We start from the raw sequence: 14,725 nt of genomic DNA, 5'->3' as shown, positions 1-14,725 counted from the left end.
GAAGCAAAGGTAAGGTTCTGGGTAGTGCTTCGTATGTTTATTTTTTCTTGCAGAACTCTAAATAGTTGCTTTGGCCCCATAACTGTCCTCGCCTGGAGCCTCAGAGCTGTTTACAGAATCCAGGAGCTGCAGCAGTACATTTCCATGAGCTCATGACCAGCCCCAGCCGTACCTTTTCCATTTCACATGTGCCCGAGGATATCCACGCCACTCAAGCCCCGCTTTGGGCTTGTGCTTTAACCACAGAGCAGCAGAAGTCAGATGGTTAATTACCCCACTCTCAGGGCTTCTTTACGATCCCTGCCTTGCTCACTACGTTAAAGCAATCAGAAGGCCTTGTCTTCTTGCCTGTCTCTTTATGCTAATTAGCTAGTTCTCTCGGCTCCTCCCCCTGCAGCCTCCCTTAAGAACGGTGCACATCCAGCTGTCTCAGGGTAAACTGACCAAGCAGAGAAACCTTGACTTAATCCTGCAGTACTTTCCTCCTGTGCAGTGGGTTTCTCCAGCAGTTCTCTCTGTGCGTGAGAGACTGGACTCCAGATCAGAGAGGAAAGCGAAAATGGCTAAAACTGACCGGGAGAGATAGTTTCTTCGTAGGATTTTACATTATAAAAGGAGAAAGTTTTCAGAATGTTTTGAAGCAAAGAACGAAGTCTTGTTTCTAGCCAAATAAATTGGCATCTTTGTAGGCAGGAGACGTAACACTGGTAAATCTTTACTGCAGGGTTCTTAACCAGGGGAAACTCCGTCATGTTCTTCGAGGAGTAAATGTTTTACATGCGAGGTGAGATCTGCGTGTGCCTCTGTGTTCTTTCCAAGTGACTTCTGGAGGCCGTTTTAGATGACTAGCTAAGACAAAATGCCCTAGTGATCCCCGAGCCACAGCCAGATTGTTGGTGCCATGTCTACCACACAAAGGGAAGACGACAGCCACCTGCTCACCGGTTTGGGCACGTGTCAGCTGAAGGTGCAGGAGGACCAGCAACAGCAAGGTGGGTCTAGACAGCTACGTCCTGTGTTCTGTGACTTTCTGGCCATTTGCCTGTCTGGGAAAAGGGAGGGTTGGGGAAGCACTTGGGAAGCTCTGATTAAAACATGTTTTTTATATTTTTGGTTGTGAGCCTAGTCTTTAACAGCTGAGCCATCTCTTTAGCCGGGCGGTGGTGGTGCATGCCTTTAGTCCCAGCACTCGGGAGGCAGAGCCAGGCGGATCTCTGTGAGTTCGAGGCCAGCCTGGGCTACAGAGTGAGTTCCAGGAAAGGAGCAAAGCTACACAGAGAAACCCTGTCTTGAAACCCCCCCCCCCCAAAAAAAAGTGTTTTTTAAACTCTTCGGTGACAAATAATAGTGAGGCTGGACAGTGGGTTAACATGGACTCACTGTTGATTTGAAGGATTATCAATGGTTAGAAGATTATCAAGAATACATATTCCTTGGAAATGTGTACTGAAACTTCTAGCCGTTGTCAGCTGTGTAGAGTATGACAGAGTGTATGTGGAGAACAGTTTTGCTAGCCTGGCACTATTTCCCATGTCCTAACCACTGGTAAGGACTTTGTTTGAATCTAGCTTTTTTTGTGAAACTCTGACTCATTCATTTGTGGAAATACATATTTTTGACACTCATTGTTTTATAGTCCCAAAAGAGCTGGAATAGACAGTGTGGCATTTCACTTGATGAGCATCTAACTTCCATACCTCATAGCTTTTCCATGACTAATCTCTAAAAGCATTTCAGATTGACTACCCAACCAGCAGATGATTGACAGGAATAGACCAACTATTACCCCAGTTCATTGTTAAGGACGGCAGAAGACACTTGTGGGAAAAGCCTGTGTACTGATGACATCATCACCCCCCACTCCAGAGGCAGTCTGTGATGGGTCTAGGATATACGGCACAAGAGCCCCTCATTTATTTCCCTGTAGACTCAGCTTTGGATTTCACTCTCATAGACAGCAGCAGCTAATGAACTGAAACCTCCCATGTTCAAGGTGGCATCTGTGTGCTAACATTCAGTGAATGTCTCAAGCCACCTCCCTGCCAGAATCCTGAGCTGAGCCAAGTGATCTCATGCCACACAGGGCTTAATATAGCATGGCTAGGAGAGGCTTCCTGCAAAATGACTACAGTGCAAACATTTGAGAACATGCTACACCATCCAGGTTAAAATAAATAGTTTTGAACCAATAGCCTTAGACAGCACTATACACATTGCTCCTCTGTTACTAGAAAATCTTAGTTTATCATGGTTTTGTCCATGTCTTTATTTGTTGCTTTATTTTTACTTGAAATGTTTAAGACCTTACCTCTCCTCATTTAGATATAATATTCATAATAGAAAAGTTGGTGAGAGGAACCTAAAGAAATCAGTAAAAAAAAAAAAAATGACCTGTGACTTACTACCTAAAGATAGGTGCTATGAATATTTTACTAGGCAGTTTAGCCTTTTTTCAGTGTTTGTACGTGGATTGTTACTTTGCTTGCTTTTAAAAATAAAAATATAGACTTATTTGACACATAGTACTCTGTAAACTGTCTTTTAATTAACAGTATATGATGCCCAAATTCTCATGTCATTATATGCTCTCTAGGGTGTTAGTTTAGTGGTCAATGTTAGACATTTTTCACTAAAATTAACATTGTTAAATAAATATAAGTTAGTCATAGCATCTGTGCACAGATGATTATTTTCTTTGGATAAATTCTTAGAGAATGATGTGTTTAAAAGATTTTTGGAATTTTTAAACATTTTTTTTTCTGGCCAAGTGGTTTTCCACTCTCCAGTAATGAATGAAAGTATGTTCTCAGTAGTCCTGGGCATTAATTCTAAAATTTGTTTCCAATTTTATAAGTAGAAAATAATATCCCACTGTTGTTTTAATTTAAGGAAGGCTGCCTTAATGGTTTCTCCTTTCCTGGCCTTATCCAGAGAAGGCTGGAAATATCATTACGATGACACACTTCCCAAAATACCAAGAAGACTAGCAGCCTGTTCCTGTTTTCTCAGCCTGAAGCTCTTTACTCGGAATGTTTTGAAAGCAACCATATTCTTCTGTGGCCAGCTCTCAAAATATCTGCCCACAAAAAATACCATAATCCGTAAAGTTGTGAGGCACTCTAATGAAGCCCAGACTGGCCACTGAGTGCCACAAGGAATGTCATTTAGAGGTCTGAACTGACAAGTAACACTGTTGAATGCGGTTCCAGTTCCCAGAACCTGCAAGTTTACATGGATTGCAGTCTGGGGGTGTAAACTGCCCATTCGGTGTGGTTGCAGTGGCTTTTCTGCCCAAAAGCTGTGTTTGCACCTTGCTATTATGCAAAGTTCAGCAAAGGTCCAAGGAAGCAAAGCCATTGCGTCAGAGTGACGCCTGGCTACAGATTTGTACACCAGCTACCTGAGAGTCCATGCCTGTGGCCTCACTTCAGCCAGGTTGACTTTCTAGCTCTCTCATCTATTGTGTGGACTATGATTTACTAACATGTAACTCCACTGAAGCATGACCAGCGTTAGTATACATTCGTATTTCTAGCCCTCCATACAGTGTGCGAATGTATTCTATTTTAACTCTGGTTAACTGAGTCTTTCTATCTAGTCATTCATGAAAATGTACTGTTTTGGATGACTGCAGAGATAAAAGTTATTTATTCTTTGACTATTTAGGCAGCAACTGTGCAAAGTATTGTGTCAGATGCAGGGTAGATAAATGAGCTAAGCCAATTCAGCTGCAGTTTCCTGCCACCCCAACTTGATTCTCAATGGCAAAGACCCTACATTTGTCCAGAACAGAAATTGAGCACCTTCCTCTTTCTTCTTCCTTTTGTCTCACAGCTTCTTCTATGCTAATTTTAATCGATTTATCTGTAATATCAATCACACTGGTAAATACTAATGTTTATATCTGTGAGGTTCATTATGAATTACAGATATTAAGCAAACAACCATCCTTGTGTTTTCTAGCACTTTAAAATTTACAAATGACTTCATATATGTTCCCATTTGATGCATGCAGCAAACATACAAAATAGTGCACTAGTGAGAGAGAGGAAAATTATGGATACTGGCAAGTCCAGGTATAAGCTTGAGCTTAAGCAGAGACTGATGATATTCCAGTTAATGTCTGTCCCTTGTTGTTCAGGGGAGAGCAATCTTTTGTTTTATTCAAGCCTTAAGCTGACTGGGGGAAGCCTGCTCACATTGTGGAGAGCCATTTACTTAACCACACATTTTAATGTCACTCAAAGCACTTTAGACATGTTGATCAACTGTCTTGGTACTGTAGTCCAGCCAAGTTGGCACAAAACATGGTCTACTAAAAATCAGTGTATTACCTCACTTTAAAGATGTGTAGAAAGACTCTTCAAGGTTAAATTACTTTTCTATGGTTATATAATAATTAAGGGTGATTTTAAATGTTATTTTTTGTTTTATATAATTGTTTTACAAAGTGTGTGCTTTAGTATTACAATATTTGATCTTCTTTCATAGGTTCCTATCAAAGAAACTTTCCCACAAGTATTCAAAATGCCTTGGAATGCCTCTTGATTTTCTTTGTGTGTTTTGATACCACTTTTCTGACATCAATTCTTTGAGGATCCTGTGATTCAATCCAATTCTGACATTATGGAGAGTTAGCAAAGACTCCACAAGTTAATCACATAAGCTCACAAGGATGCCCGGTTCCAGACACCCATCACTAATGTCAGGAGTCTGCAAGCTGCTTACACCTCTGCCAGCTCAACTACAAATTCAAAATTTCCCAACACTCTCCCAGACTTGATAATTCCCTGGGACGGCTCACAGAGTTCTGTGTTGCTCTGCTTGTGATCACTATTTCATTACGGAGGATGTGGATGATTAACCAGGTTAGAGACCAGACTCAAGGTCTGGGAGGATTATAAGCATAGGAACTGGTCTCTATGGAGTCAGGGTGTGGCTTTACTCCCATATATTGATATATTCATCAGCCAGGAGACTTCACTAGTCAGTGTCTAAAGTTTTTATATGAGATTCATTATGTAGTGTGATTGATGATGCCATTGATCATGTGACTAAACTCAGTTACCAGCCCTTCTCTACATCCCTTGGGTGGGCAGGAGCTGAGTAGTTCAACCCCCAACCATAGGCTTAGTCTTCTTGACGTGGCCAGCCCTACCCTTAAAAGATATCTGAGGGTCTACTATTGATCACTTTATTCACATAAAAAAGCACACTTATCACTCAGGAAATTCACAGCTTGTGAAGTTCTGTGAAAGGACTAGGACAAAGAACACATATATTTAATGTATCCTATTTGGTTTGGTAATTTTCTGGTTGTGCTTTATTCTCAACATAACTTATTCTGTTTCTTAAAAGTCAAGAATTGCAAGACATCCCAAGATGCCTATTTTCTAGTGAGAAACAGAAAGGATGTGAAGGGGAGGTGTGGAGAAACTGGGAGGATTTGGGGGAAGGGAAAGCAAAATTAGAATATGTTGTATAAAACTTTCAAAAAAAGAAAAATATACAAAAAAGGAATAGAGACCAACACTCTCAGCTTTGAATTCATAATCAACACATTTTAATTAATACCTACCATGACCGGGTGGTGGTGGCGCATGCCTTTAATCCCAGCACTCGAGAGGCAGAGCCAGGCAGATCTCTGTGAGTTTGAGGCCAGCCTGGTCTACAGAGCAAGATCCAGGAAAGGCACAGAGCTACACAGAGAAACCTTGTCTCGAAAAAAAAAAATGTTTAAAAAAAATACCTACCATGGAGTAGGTGAGTATCAGACACTGAGGACGCAAACACATTTTTCTCCTAAGGTTACTTTCAAATGTGGGTTTTCTGAGGAATTAGATATTAAGAACGGAGCAAATATTTTTCAACCCTTTGGATAGATTCAAAACCATAAAATACACATAACATTTGGATTATTGTAGATGTGCTATTTTCTTCAAATGTTTCCTGTAGCTGTGTATGAATGTCCTTCATTTATTACCTAGGGAACTTATGAACTAAATGAAATAAACATACCTGCACAAAGAGGGACTTCAATAGTTACTGCATGATTATAAATATATAATTTCTTTTAGGTGAGGTCATCAGTAAACACTGTTATGGTTCTCCTAATAGATTTGTACTTTCCTTTGTGGTTCTGAAGCACTGATGCTGCACACACAGTGTGACGTCATATGAGTGACACACAGTGTGACGTCATCTGGACGTCACAGTGTGACGTCATATGAACGACACAGTGTGACATCATATGAATGACACACAGTCAAATGGACTCAGACCAAAGGTGGAAGATCTACACTTACTTCCGTTTCTCTGCAACCGAAAGGAGTCTTGCAGAGACTCGAATTACTTTTGTTCTAGCTTTGCAGTATTACTTGCATTTATAGCCACAAATTGATAGAGATAGGTATGGGTTGCTTTTAAAGAATTTGGAAAGGGAGTTTTAGGCCTGAAAACTATTTGACTCTTGTGTTCAAGCTTGTACCTAGTGTTGGGAATCCTTATCTTAATAAACTTCCCTGATGGATGGTGGTGGTAAGTGATGGCTTAATGATACAGTTTCTATTTTGTAAGGTAAAAAGAGTTCAGGAGGTGGACTGAACATCAGTATCAATATCATTATTTCTTCTGAACTGACTGCTTGCCATAAGGATAAACATTGTAGCAAGTACATTTTACCACATTTTAAAAAAAGCCACAGTTGCCCAAGGCCATATTAATTACATATTTGAATGTATATTTAAGAAAAACAAATAAACAAATGTCATTTGTTTTTCTAGTCTTGAGAATAAAGCATCAAGGTGGTAGTCTGTACATCCTTGGTTCTCAAAAGTTGTTTGTTTAAAAACAATAAATTGATAATATTCTAACTAATGAAAAACTACAAAACTTATTACTAATACCATGAGTGCTAGAGAGGGTATCATTAGCACTTTTTAAAAAAAGCAGAGGGACAAAAAAATTCAACACTAATTGAAAAAGTGAAAATCAAAATATAGAATAGAGTTGAGCTTTCTGAACCTGATGACAGCAGTACATTTATAAGATAAGCAAATATCAACAATTAATGCTGTTGGATAGTAGAAGACAAAAAACATGCCTCCCAAAGAACTGAGAGCACTCACCATTACCACTTCTAGTCAACACGATGCTCAAGAGTCTAGCCAGTGTGCTAAGTTTCTATAGGAGAAATAAAAGGCTTACATATTAGAGAGAAAGTGCCTTTATTTAGAGATGACTGATAGAAAAATCCCAAAGAGAATCAAGAATATCAAGTCAACACACAACAAACTAAATTTTAACATATATATATATATATATATATATATATATATAGTGTGTGTGTGTGTGTGTGCGTGTGCGTGTGTGTGTTCAAAATATTACAATATATACACTTGCATATTAAGCCAACAAAATATGCGTAAAGTCTGTGCACTTAAACACGGGCAAGTGAAGCAATAGCTCACTGAATTATAAGAAAATATCTATCCTTGGGGACTGGAGAGATGGCTGAATGGTAAGAGGGTTTGGTGTGAAAATATGAGCACTGAGTTCAGACCCTAGCACCCACATAAAAAGTGGCGGTGTGGCTTATAGGTGTACTTGTAGCACTAGTACTGTGGTGGGCAAAGAAAGGAGTACCCCTGGGTTTTCTGGCTACCAACCTAGCTTTGTGAGAGACCCTGTTTCAAGGGAGTAAGTCTACACACACACACACACACACACACACACACACACACACACACACACACACAGAGACAGAGACAGAGAGAGAGAGAGAGATCTTGAACTCATGAGTTGGAGGGTTTGATATTATTAAGGAACCAACCTTCCCCCACACTGATTTATGGAATCAATGCATGCTCATTGTAATTCCAGCAGCTTTTTTTTTTTTACTTGACAAGCTGGCTTAAAATTTATAAAGCAATATAAAGAATCCAGACTAGCTAATAAATCTTGAAGAAGACAAGTGAAGTTGACAACTTCTGATTCTGGATTTCTAGATGGTGTAATATTGGTTTAAGGATAGAAAAACAAATTCTTGGGGGCAGAATTGGGTATCTATCAATTAATACATTTTAAAATTTTGTGTTTGTTTAGTTTGTGTATGTGTGTGTGTGTGTGTGTGTGTGTGTGTTATGCGTATGAGCATGCATGCGTCATGGCTCCCATGTGGAGGTCGGAGGACGACTGGTGGACGTCAGTTCTCTCCTTCCACCCGGTGGTTGGAATTGAACTCGTGTCATCAGGCTTGGCAGCAAGCGCCTTCACCTGCTGTCAAAAACCAGATATAGGGCTGGTCTTTGACAAAGAGCCCAAATAACTCTAATAGGAGAAAAGGTAGTCTTTTCTGTAACAACTCTAAAACAAATACAAAGACATATCACTAAAAACAAATTTCAAAACCCATTTTTCCACAAAAGCTAGTTTGAGATGGGGTGTGACTAAAACACAAAAGCTAAGTGTATAAAATTTTTAGGTGAAAGTGTAAGAAAATATCCCTACTATTGGAATGGACAGTTTTTGATGGCAGGCATGAAAATCACTAAGCTATAAAAGTATATAAATTAGATTACCAACATTGAAAATATCTGTTACTAAAAAGATACTATGAATAAGGGAAACTGGGAAAAAATGATTGTGTCATGTATTCATACAGCACTCTTACAACTCAAGAAAAATAATTTGATTTAAAATGTGGGCCAATGGTCTGACACATACTTCTAAAACAAAATTGCCAATAAGTACATTAAAAATGCTCAACATTGTTCTGTCTTAAAGCAATACAGAATAAATCCATCACAAGGCATCACTGTGCATCTGTGAGTGCCATAGTTTGAATTTGGGACGTCATCACAGGTCTATGTGTTAAAGGCTACTTAGCAGGTGTGGCACTCCTGGAGGCGTTGGAGTAAGTGAGGCCCATTAGCAAACCTCATGGTTGTGAGGCCCTTGGGGTTAATGGGTCTTCTGCCTTTTTCTCTCCTCTTTAAACTTTCTGACCATGAACTTAGTGGCTTTGCTCTTCTATGCTCTCCCACTGCTGTGCCACCACGGGCCCAGAACAATAGGATGAACAAACCACGAACTTAAACTTCCTGACTGTGAGCCAGAATACATTTCTCCTCTTTCTAAATGGGTTACTGAAGATATCTTGTCACAGTATGGAAAGATGACTGATGTAACCATGGTGACTAAAATATCAACTACTGACAATACAATGTTTGAAAAAAGATGTGGAGAACTCTTGTGCATTGCTGTGAAGTGGCTTAACCAGTTTGAAAACTGAGTTAGTCGAGTTTTTTTGTTTTGTTTTGTCTTGTTTTGTTTTTAAAGTTAGCCCTATGAACCATCACTTCCATTGGGAAGTATGAAATGAGTGCACACCCATAGAAGATTTTATTTATAAATGGCTGTACATAGATAAGCACACTGTGTGTAGTCATAGGCTGGAATACCATTTAGTAGAAAGGAATGGATCACTGAAATACTCAACCATGAAGGTGAGTCCTGGAGAATGCTATTTTGAGTCAAAACAAACCAAACACCAAAAAGTATATGATGTTTTAGTCTAATTACATGAAATTCTGAAACAAAACTGGGCCATGGTGACAGAAATCACAACAGTTGTTCCCACGGTAGGGAAAGTTTTCAAACAGGACATGAAGGAACTTCTTGGGTAGTGGACATGTCTTACATCAGAATGGAGGTTTGGTTACTTGAGGATACACAGTTGTCAAAACTTAACCCATGCATTTTATTGTATGTGATTTATCCTTCTGTGCTCTTAAGTGTGAGATTGCTTGGGAGGCTTAGCTCTCTTGAGTTGCCTCCAGGCCTCTTTTGTCCACTTCAGCAGATAATGAAGGGACTGGAGTGTCTTGGTGAATTTTAACTACTTGCCGAAGAAGCAAGAACATAACAGTGGCCTGTTGGCATTGTAGCCACAGCTCGGCTCAGGAACTAGCAAGCCTTCAGTATGAAATGGGAGTCGTTAGCCTCCATGAGCTTAGTAATTAGCACTACTTTGTGGTTTAAATGATCCCTGAGCTGAGAGCTTCTATATTAATAGCACAGTGACATAAAATTAGCAAATTAAAGAGATTAAGACAGATAAATTGAAATATGATAAAAAATCACTATCTCACAGCTTGGGCTAGGGGTAGAGAGTAGTGGTGTGATAAGCATGAACAAAGCATTAAATTTGATCCCCTGAACCCCCAAAAAATAGCTAGGGAGAGACCTTAGCATTTTGCTTTTTTAGGCCCCTGTCTGACATCGAACATCATTTAGAGTCAATGGTTTCCCTTTCCTCAAAATTCAGTTTTTCTGTTAAACCCATGGTATCTTATAAACATTCTTATAGTAAACAGCAAAAATGGACTATTTCATGAGCTTCCCGCCCGCCCCCCAGCTCTAAAGTTCTTCCTCTTGCTTAAACTCATGAAGTGATCCATTCATTCTATTAAATAGGTGTTTTCTGAACCTCTGGCTTGAAGTACCATGTTAAGGTACTAGAGGGCAAAGCTCTCAGAACTTCCTGCCCACGCAACACCACTTTCTAACAGGCTGAAGGGCAGACAATGAAGGAAAGAAATAAAATACATAGTGTAAGTGGTTATACTACAGATGGAGAAAACTTGAGTAGAAAGGACGGGGAGTGTCATCGTGGAGGGTGCTCATTAAGAAATCAGGCAGGCCTCATTAGGGAAGAGGAATGTGCAGAGAGACCTGCAGGACGTGAGGGAGAAAGCTGTGTAACACTGGGGGCACAGCCTCCGGGTTTAGTTTGGTGCAAAAGCACAGGTAGGGAGGCTCATGAGTTAGACTCCGCGTGCGATTTTGGTTCTTGACTTGCTTGCTTTAGTGCAACGTCACTCCATGGTTCCCTTCATGTACAAGGGATGACTATCTACACACCTATGATAAATTCCTATTATGAGTTAAGCATGGTACAGGGTTAAAACCATAAAACACAAAACAGAATACTCACAACAGTGTCGGAGAATAACTTGGGGGTTGTTATAAAACAGTGTGTGAGTTGGTGGTTCCCAAACTTGGGGTTGTACCTAGCACTTGAGAACCAGAGGCAGGATTGCAAATTCCAGGCTAGTCTGGGCTATAAAGCAAGACTTTGTCTCAAAAACTAACCAACCAACAATCAAATGAGCACAGTTGCTAGAAGTTTCTAAGTGGTGACTTTCCAAGTAGAATGTCTGTAGGGATTGATAGGACTGAGAATTTTCCTTTCTAACATGTTCTCATCTGCTGTTTGTGGCTGCCGTGGGTCACTGGGTACCAGTGCTTTGGAAGGACCAAAAGAAGCCTGAGTTGGCTTAGGTGAGTGTTAAGGATCCAGTGAAAGCTGAGAAAAGGGATGAAGAGCACTTATATAAGATCTTTGGTTTTGGCTCTGCATGAGATGGGAGTGACTACACACTAATTTGGGCTTTTTGGTCATTTATAGCTTTGGCATTTTTGTAGAGAGGTAACCACCAAAAAGTTAGAGATGGGGTAAAAATTGTTATGCCTCGATGTAGCATGAATCTTAAAGAGTCTTATTAATAAAACAAACCAGGAGCCAAGTATTGGGGTGAACACTGGAAGATCAGAGAGACCGAACAGGCCACAGCTAACCTCACCTGGCCAACTTCTCAGCTGATCCTGTTTCCTCAGACTGGAAGCATCCAGAATGAATCTCAGCTGAACTGCTGCTCAAAACCCTAAAAACTTAACCACCAAAAGCTTCTAGTTTCTGGTTTTCACATCTTATATACCTTTCTGCTTTCTGTCATCACTTCCTGGGATTAAAGGTGTGAGTCACCATGCCTGGCTGTTTCCAGTGTGGCTTTAAACTCACAGAGATCCAGATGGATCTCTGCCTTAGGAATGCTAGGATTAAAGGTGTGTGTGTGCCACCATTTTCTTTTTTTTTTTTTTTTTTTTTTTTGAGACAGGGTTTCTCTGTGTAGCTTTGCGCCTTTCCTGGAACTCACTTGGTAGCCCAGGCTGGCCTCGAACTCACAGAGATCCGCCTGGCTCTGCCTCCCGAGTGCTGGGATTAAAGGCGTGCGCCACCACCGCCCGGCATTTTTCTAACCTCTGTATCTAGTGGCTGTTCTGTTCTCTGACCCCAGATAAGTTTATTAGGGTGCACAATATTTTGGGGAACACGATATCACCACACCCTGACAGTTGCATTGTTGTGTTAAAAAAAAGTAAGTCTTAGGCCAAGCTCTTTTGAGTGGACAGGCACTTATTAAGCAAATATTTATGTGCAAACAAGCATGAAATAGTTAATATGATATTCCAAACTTTCTTTCCTTTTAGTAATCTGATTACATCTTTCCTACCAAGTTTGCTTAGATGAAACAGTATTCTTCAGGCAGTGTTCTGTGTAGTCAGTTAGTAGCTAGGAATTCTTCTGTTCACTAATGGACACTGGACCTTCAGTAAAAAACATTGGACATTGAACACTGAACTTGGGTACAGACCGTGTGCCTTGCCAGATTCTTCTGTCCATTTGTGCAAGACTAGGAGGCACTCCTAAAATATTTTAGATAATCCAAGGTACTTGAATGTCAATAATTTCACTAAAAATCTATTTCTGATGCTAACTGCAGTAACTCTCACATTTTTTTGATATTGAGATAGATAAGTGAGGAGTTAGTAGTGAGAGTTTTCTGGTGTTGAAAACAGCCCCTTGGGTACGAATACCCCAGTAAGTCATCAGATACCACCAAAGGTAGTGAACTTTGGCTAGCCTTCATGCGTAAATCATAAACCTTTGCTTATGTCTTCTGCAGCCAGTTGTGACTGTCATAGGGAAAAGTGCATTCTCATGGGTTCTGATAAAGTATGCATAGCACTCAGAGGCAGAGTCTGGTGGCTGGTCCCATGGGATGAAGAGGCAAGACCTCGACATATGTAATGTGTGTGCTGCTACAGTGGCTAGGGAAGGTGGTACTAATCTAACTGTAATCCTTATTATCTGTTCTGTGTTATGTGAGGGTGATACTTTCAACAAGGACTTCCAAGAGCCTGTGGTTTGAGGACAATCACATGAAGTAACTAATGTTCGACAACTTTTTTGAGAGCAGAGAAGTAGGTTTGTATCTTAGACCATGCCACAGCATTTAACATACCACTCAGAAACAAATTGTGTTTATGGAACATTTGTTAGATGCCAGACACCACTAAGCACTTCATGTATTTCTTTCATTACAAAAGTTAGCTAAGATAACTTTGAGTCAGGCCTGAGTCTGGGTTGACTGAGCCATGCCCAGTGCCTGTTATATACTCAGATAAATTTGTGAAAGAGCTGCCCTGGTGGCTGGTGCCCTTGAACTCAATTTGTGATTTGGTTGCTTCAAATAGGCCATAACTAAGTCACCAATTAAATTCCATATGGATTTTGAACCACATCCAACAGATATCAGGAGGGTAATTTTTAGTCTAAACAAAACCAGTAAGAAAATGTAGCTGTATCAGTGCAAACCTATGGACCCTACACTAGCAACCCATTGGCCAGGCTAGCAGTTTTGTCTAATGTTGAGAACCCATGTCTTTTACATCTTATGAAGTATTAAGCAATGTAATGCACCATTTTTTTTTTTAATAAACTGGGCTGAAATGGCTTGAGAGAAATGGTTTAGGTTGTTGGCTATTCAAAGCTACAAATTGAAAAGGGGCTGAATCATGGTCATTATTATAATTCACCTTTTGATTTTGACAATGCTAAAGATTGAACCCAGAGTCTCACACATGCTAGGCAAGCGCTCTACTCCAGAGCTACAGTCCGGTCCCAGGCCCAGCTTTCTTTTTTAATTTAAACAGGAGACTACGTTTCGAATGTTGGGTCAGCTATTGTATTAAATCATTAACTTGACTTGAAATTTTAATCAACATTTTGGCAAAGGAAGTTTCACACCCCAGTTGTTTTTTAATGAAGTCGGGCAGATCTAGCAAAATACCCAAAAGTCAGGATTTAAAATGCACTAAAAATTGTATTCATTGTAAAGCTGCATTCCTTCTACCCAGTGATCAGATACCTCACAGCGGGGGATGGCAACTGACAACCAAAAGGTCATAGGAATATGATCTAGACTTTCAACCAGGGACAATGACCTGAAGGGATTTGTACAGTGACCTGCTGAAGTAATTGGTATCAAATCTTCTCTTGTTCCAAAATCATTTGCAAGAAGCTAGGATACAGTGGGCATGGTAACACATGATCCAAGCTGCTCCAGAGACTGAAGCAAAAGAGTCACCAAGCTCAAAGTCTGGCCTAAGAGCAATTTCTGTCAAGGGCAGCCTGGGCAACTTAGTGAGAACTTGTCTCAAAGTGAAAAATGAAAAAAGAGGACTTCAAATACATCTCAGTGGAAGAGCACTTACCTAGCAAGTTCGGGGGCCGTGGGGGTAAATCCACAGTGGTCAACCAAAAAACACACGAGTTCTAAAAGGGCGTAGGGACATTGCCGTGTAAGGACAAAGAGCAAAAGAAGGACAAAGTCTGGAAATGTTAGAAGTAGACCCTTGGGATTTGGGGTTGGCTGTGCTATCCTTTAGTCATCTGTAGAGAAACGTGGTTGTAGGTAGAGGGGTGTGTGTGTGTGTGTGTGTGTGTGTGTGTGTGTGTGTGTGTGTATGCTCGTGTGCATGTGTTCATAAGCCGACCACAGGCAAAACACAAACTAGCACTGCTGACTATAAATTCTGT

The 14,725-nt window shown here is 40.3% G+C and overlaps 1 protein-coding gene across 1 annotated transcript in view; it reads left to right on the top strand.

Moving 5' to 3' along the window:
• The first annotated feature begins 450 nt into the window (after positions 1 to 450).
• Ranbp3l (RAN binding protein 3 like) overlaps positions 451 to 14,725 on the top strand; it is a 43,709-nt gene continuing 29,434 nt past the window's right edge. Inside the window, exon 1 of the mRNA XM_059276483.1 lies at positions 451 to 992. Within this exon, the coding sequence (XP_059132466.1) occupies positions 902 to 992 (91 nt within the window). The 5' untranslated portion in view covers positions 451 to 901. The remainder of the gene's footprint in view (positions 993 to 14,725) is intronic.

The sequence above is a fragment of the Peromyscus eremicus genome, chromosome 11 (assembly GCF_949786415.1).
Source record: "Peromyscus eremicus chromosome 11, PerEre_H2_v1, whole genome shotgun sequence".
Taxonomy (NCBI): domain Eukaryota; kingdom Metazoa; phylum Chordata; class Mammalia; order Rodentia; family Cricetidae; genus Peromyscus; species Peromyscus eremicus.
Note: the sequence above shows the minus strand (reverse complement) of the source record. Positions and strands in the feature narration are given on the sequence as shown.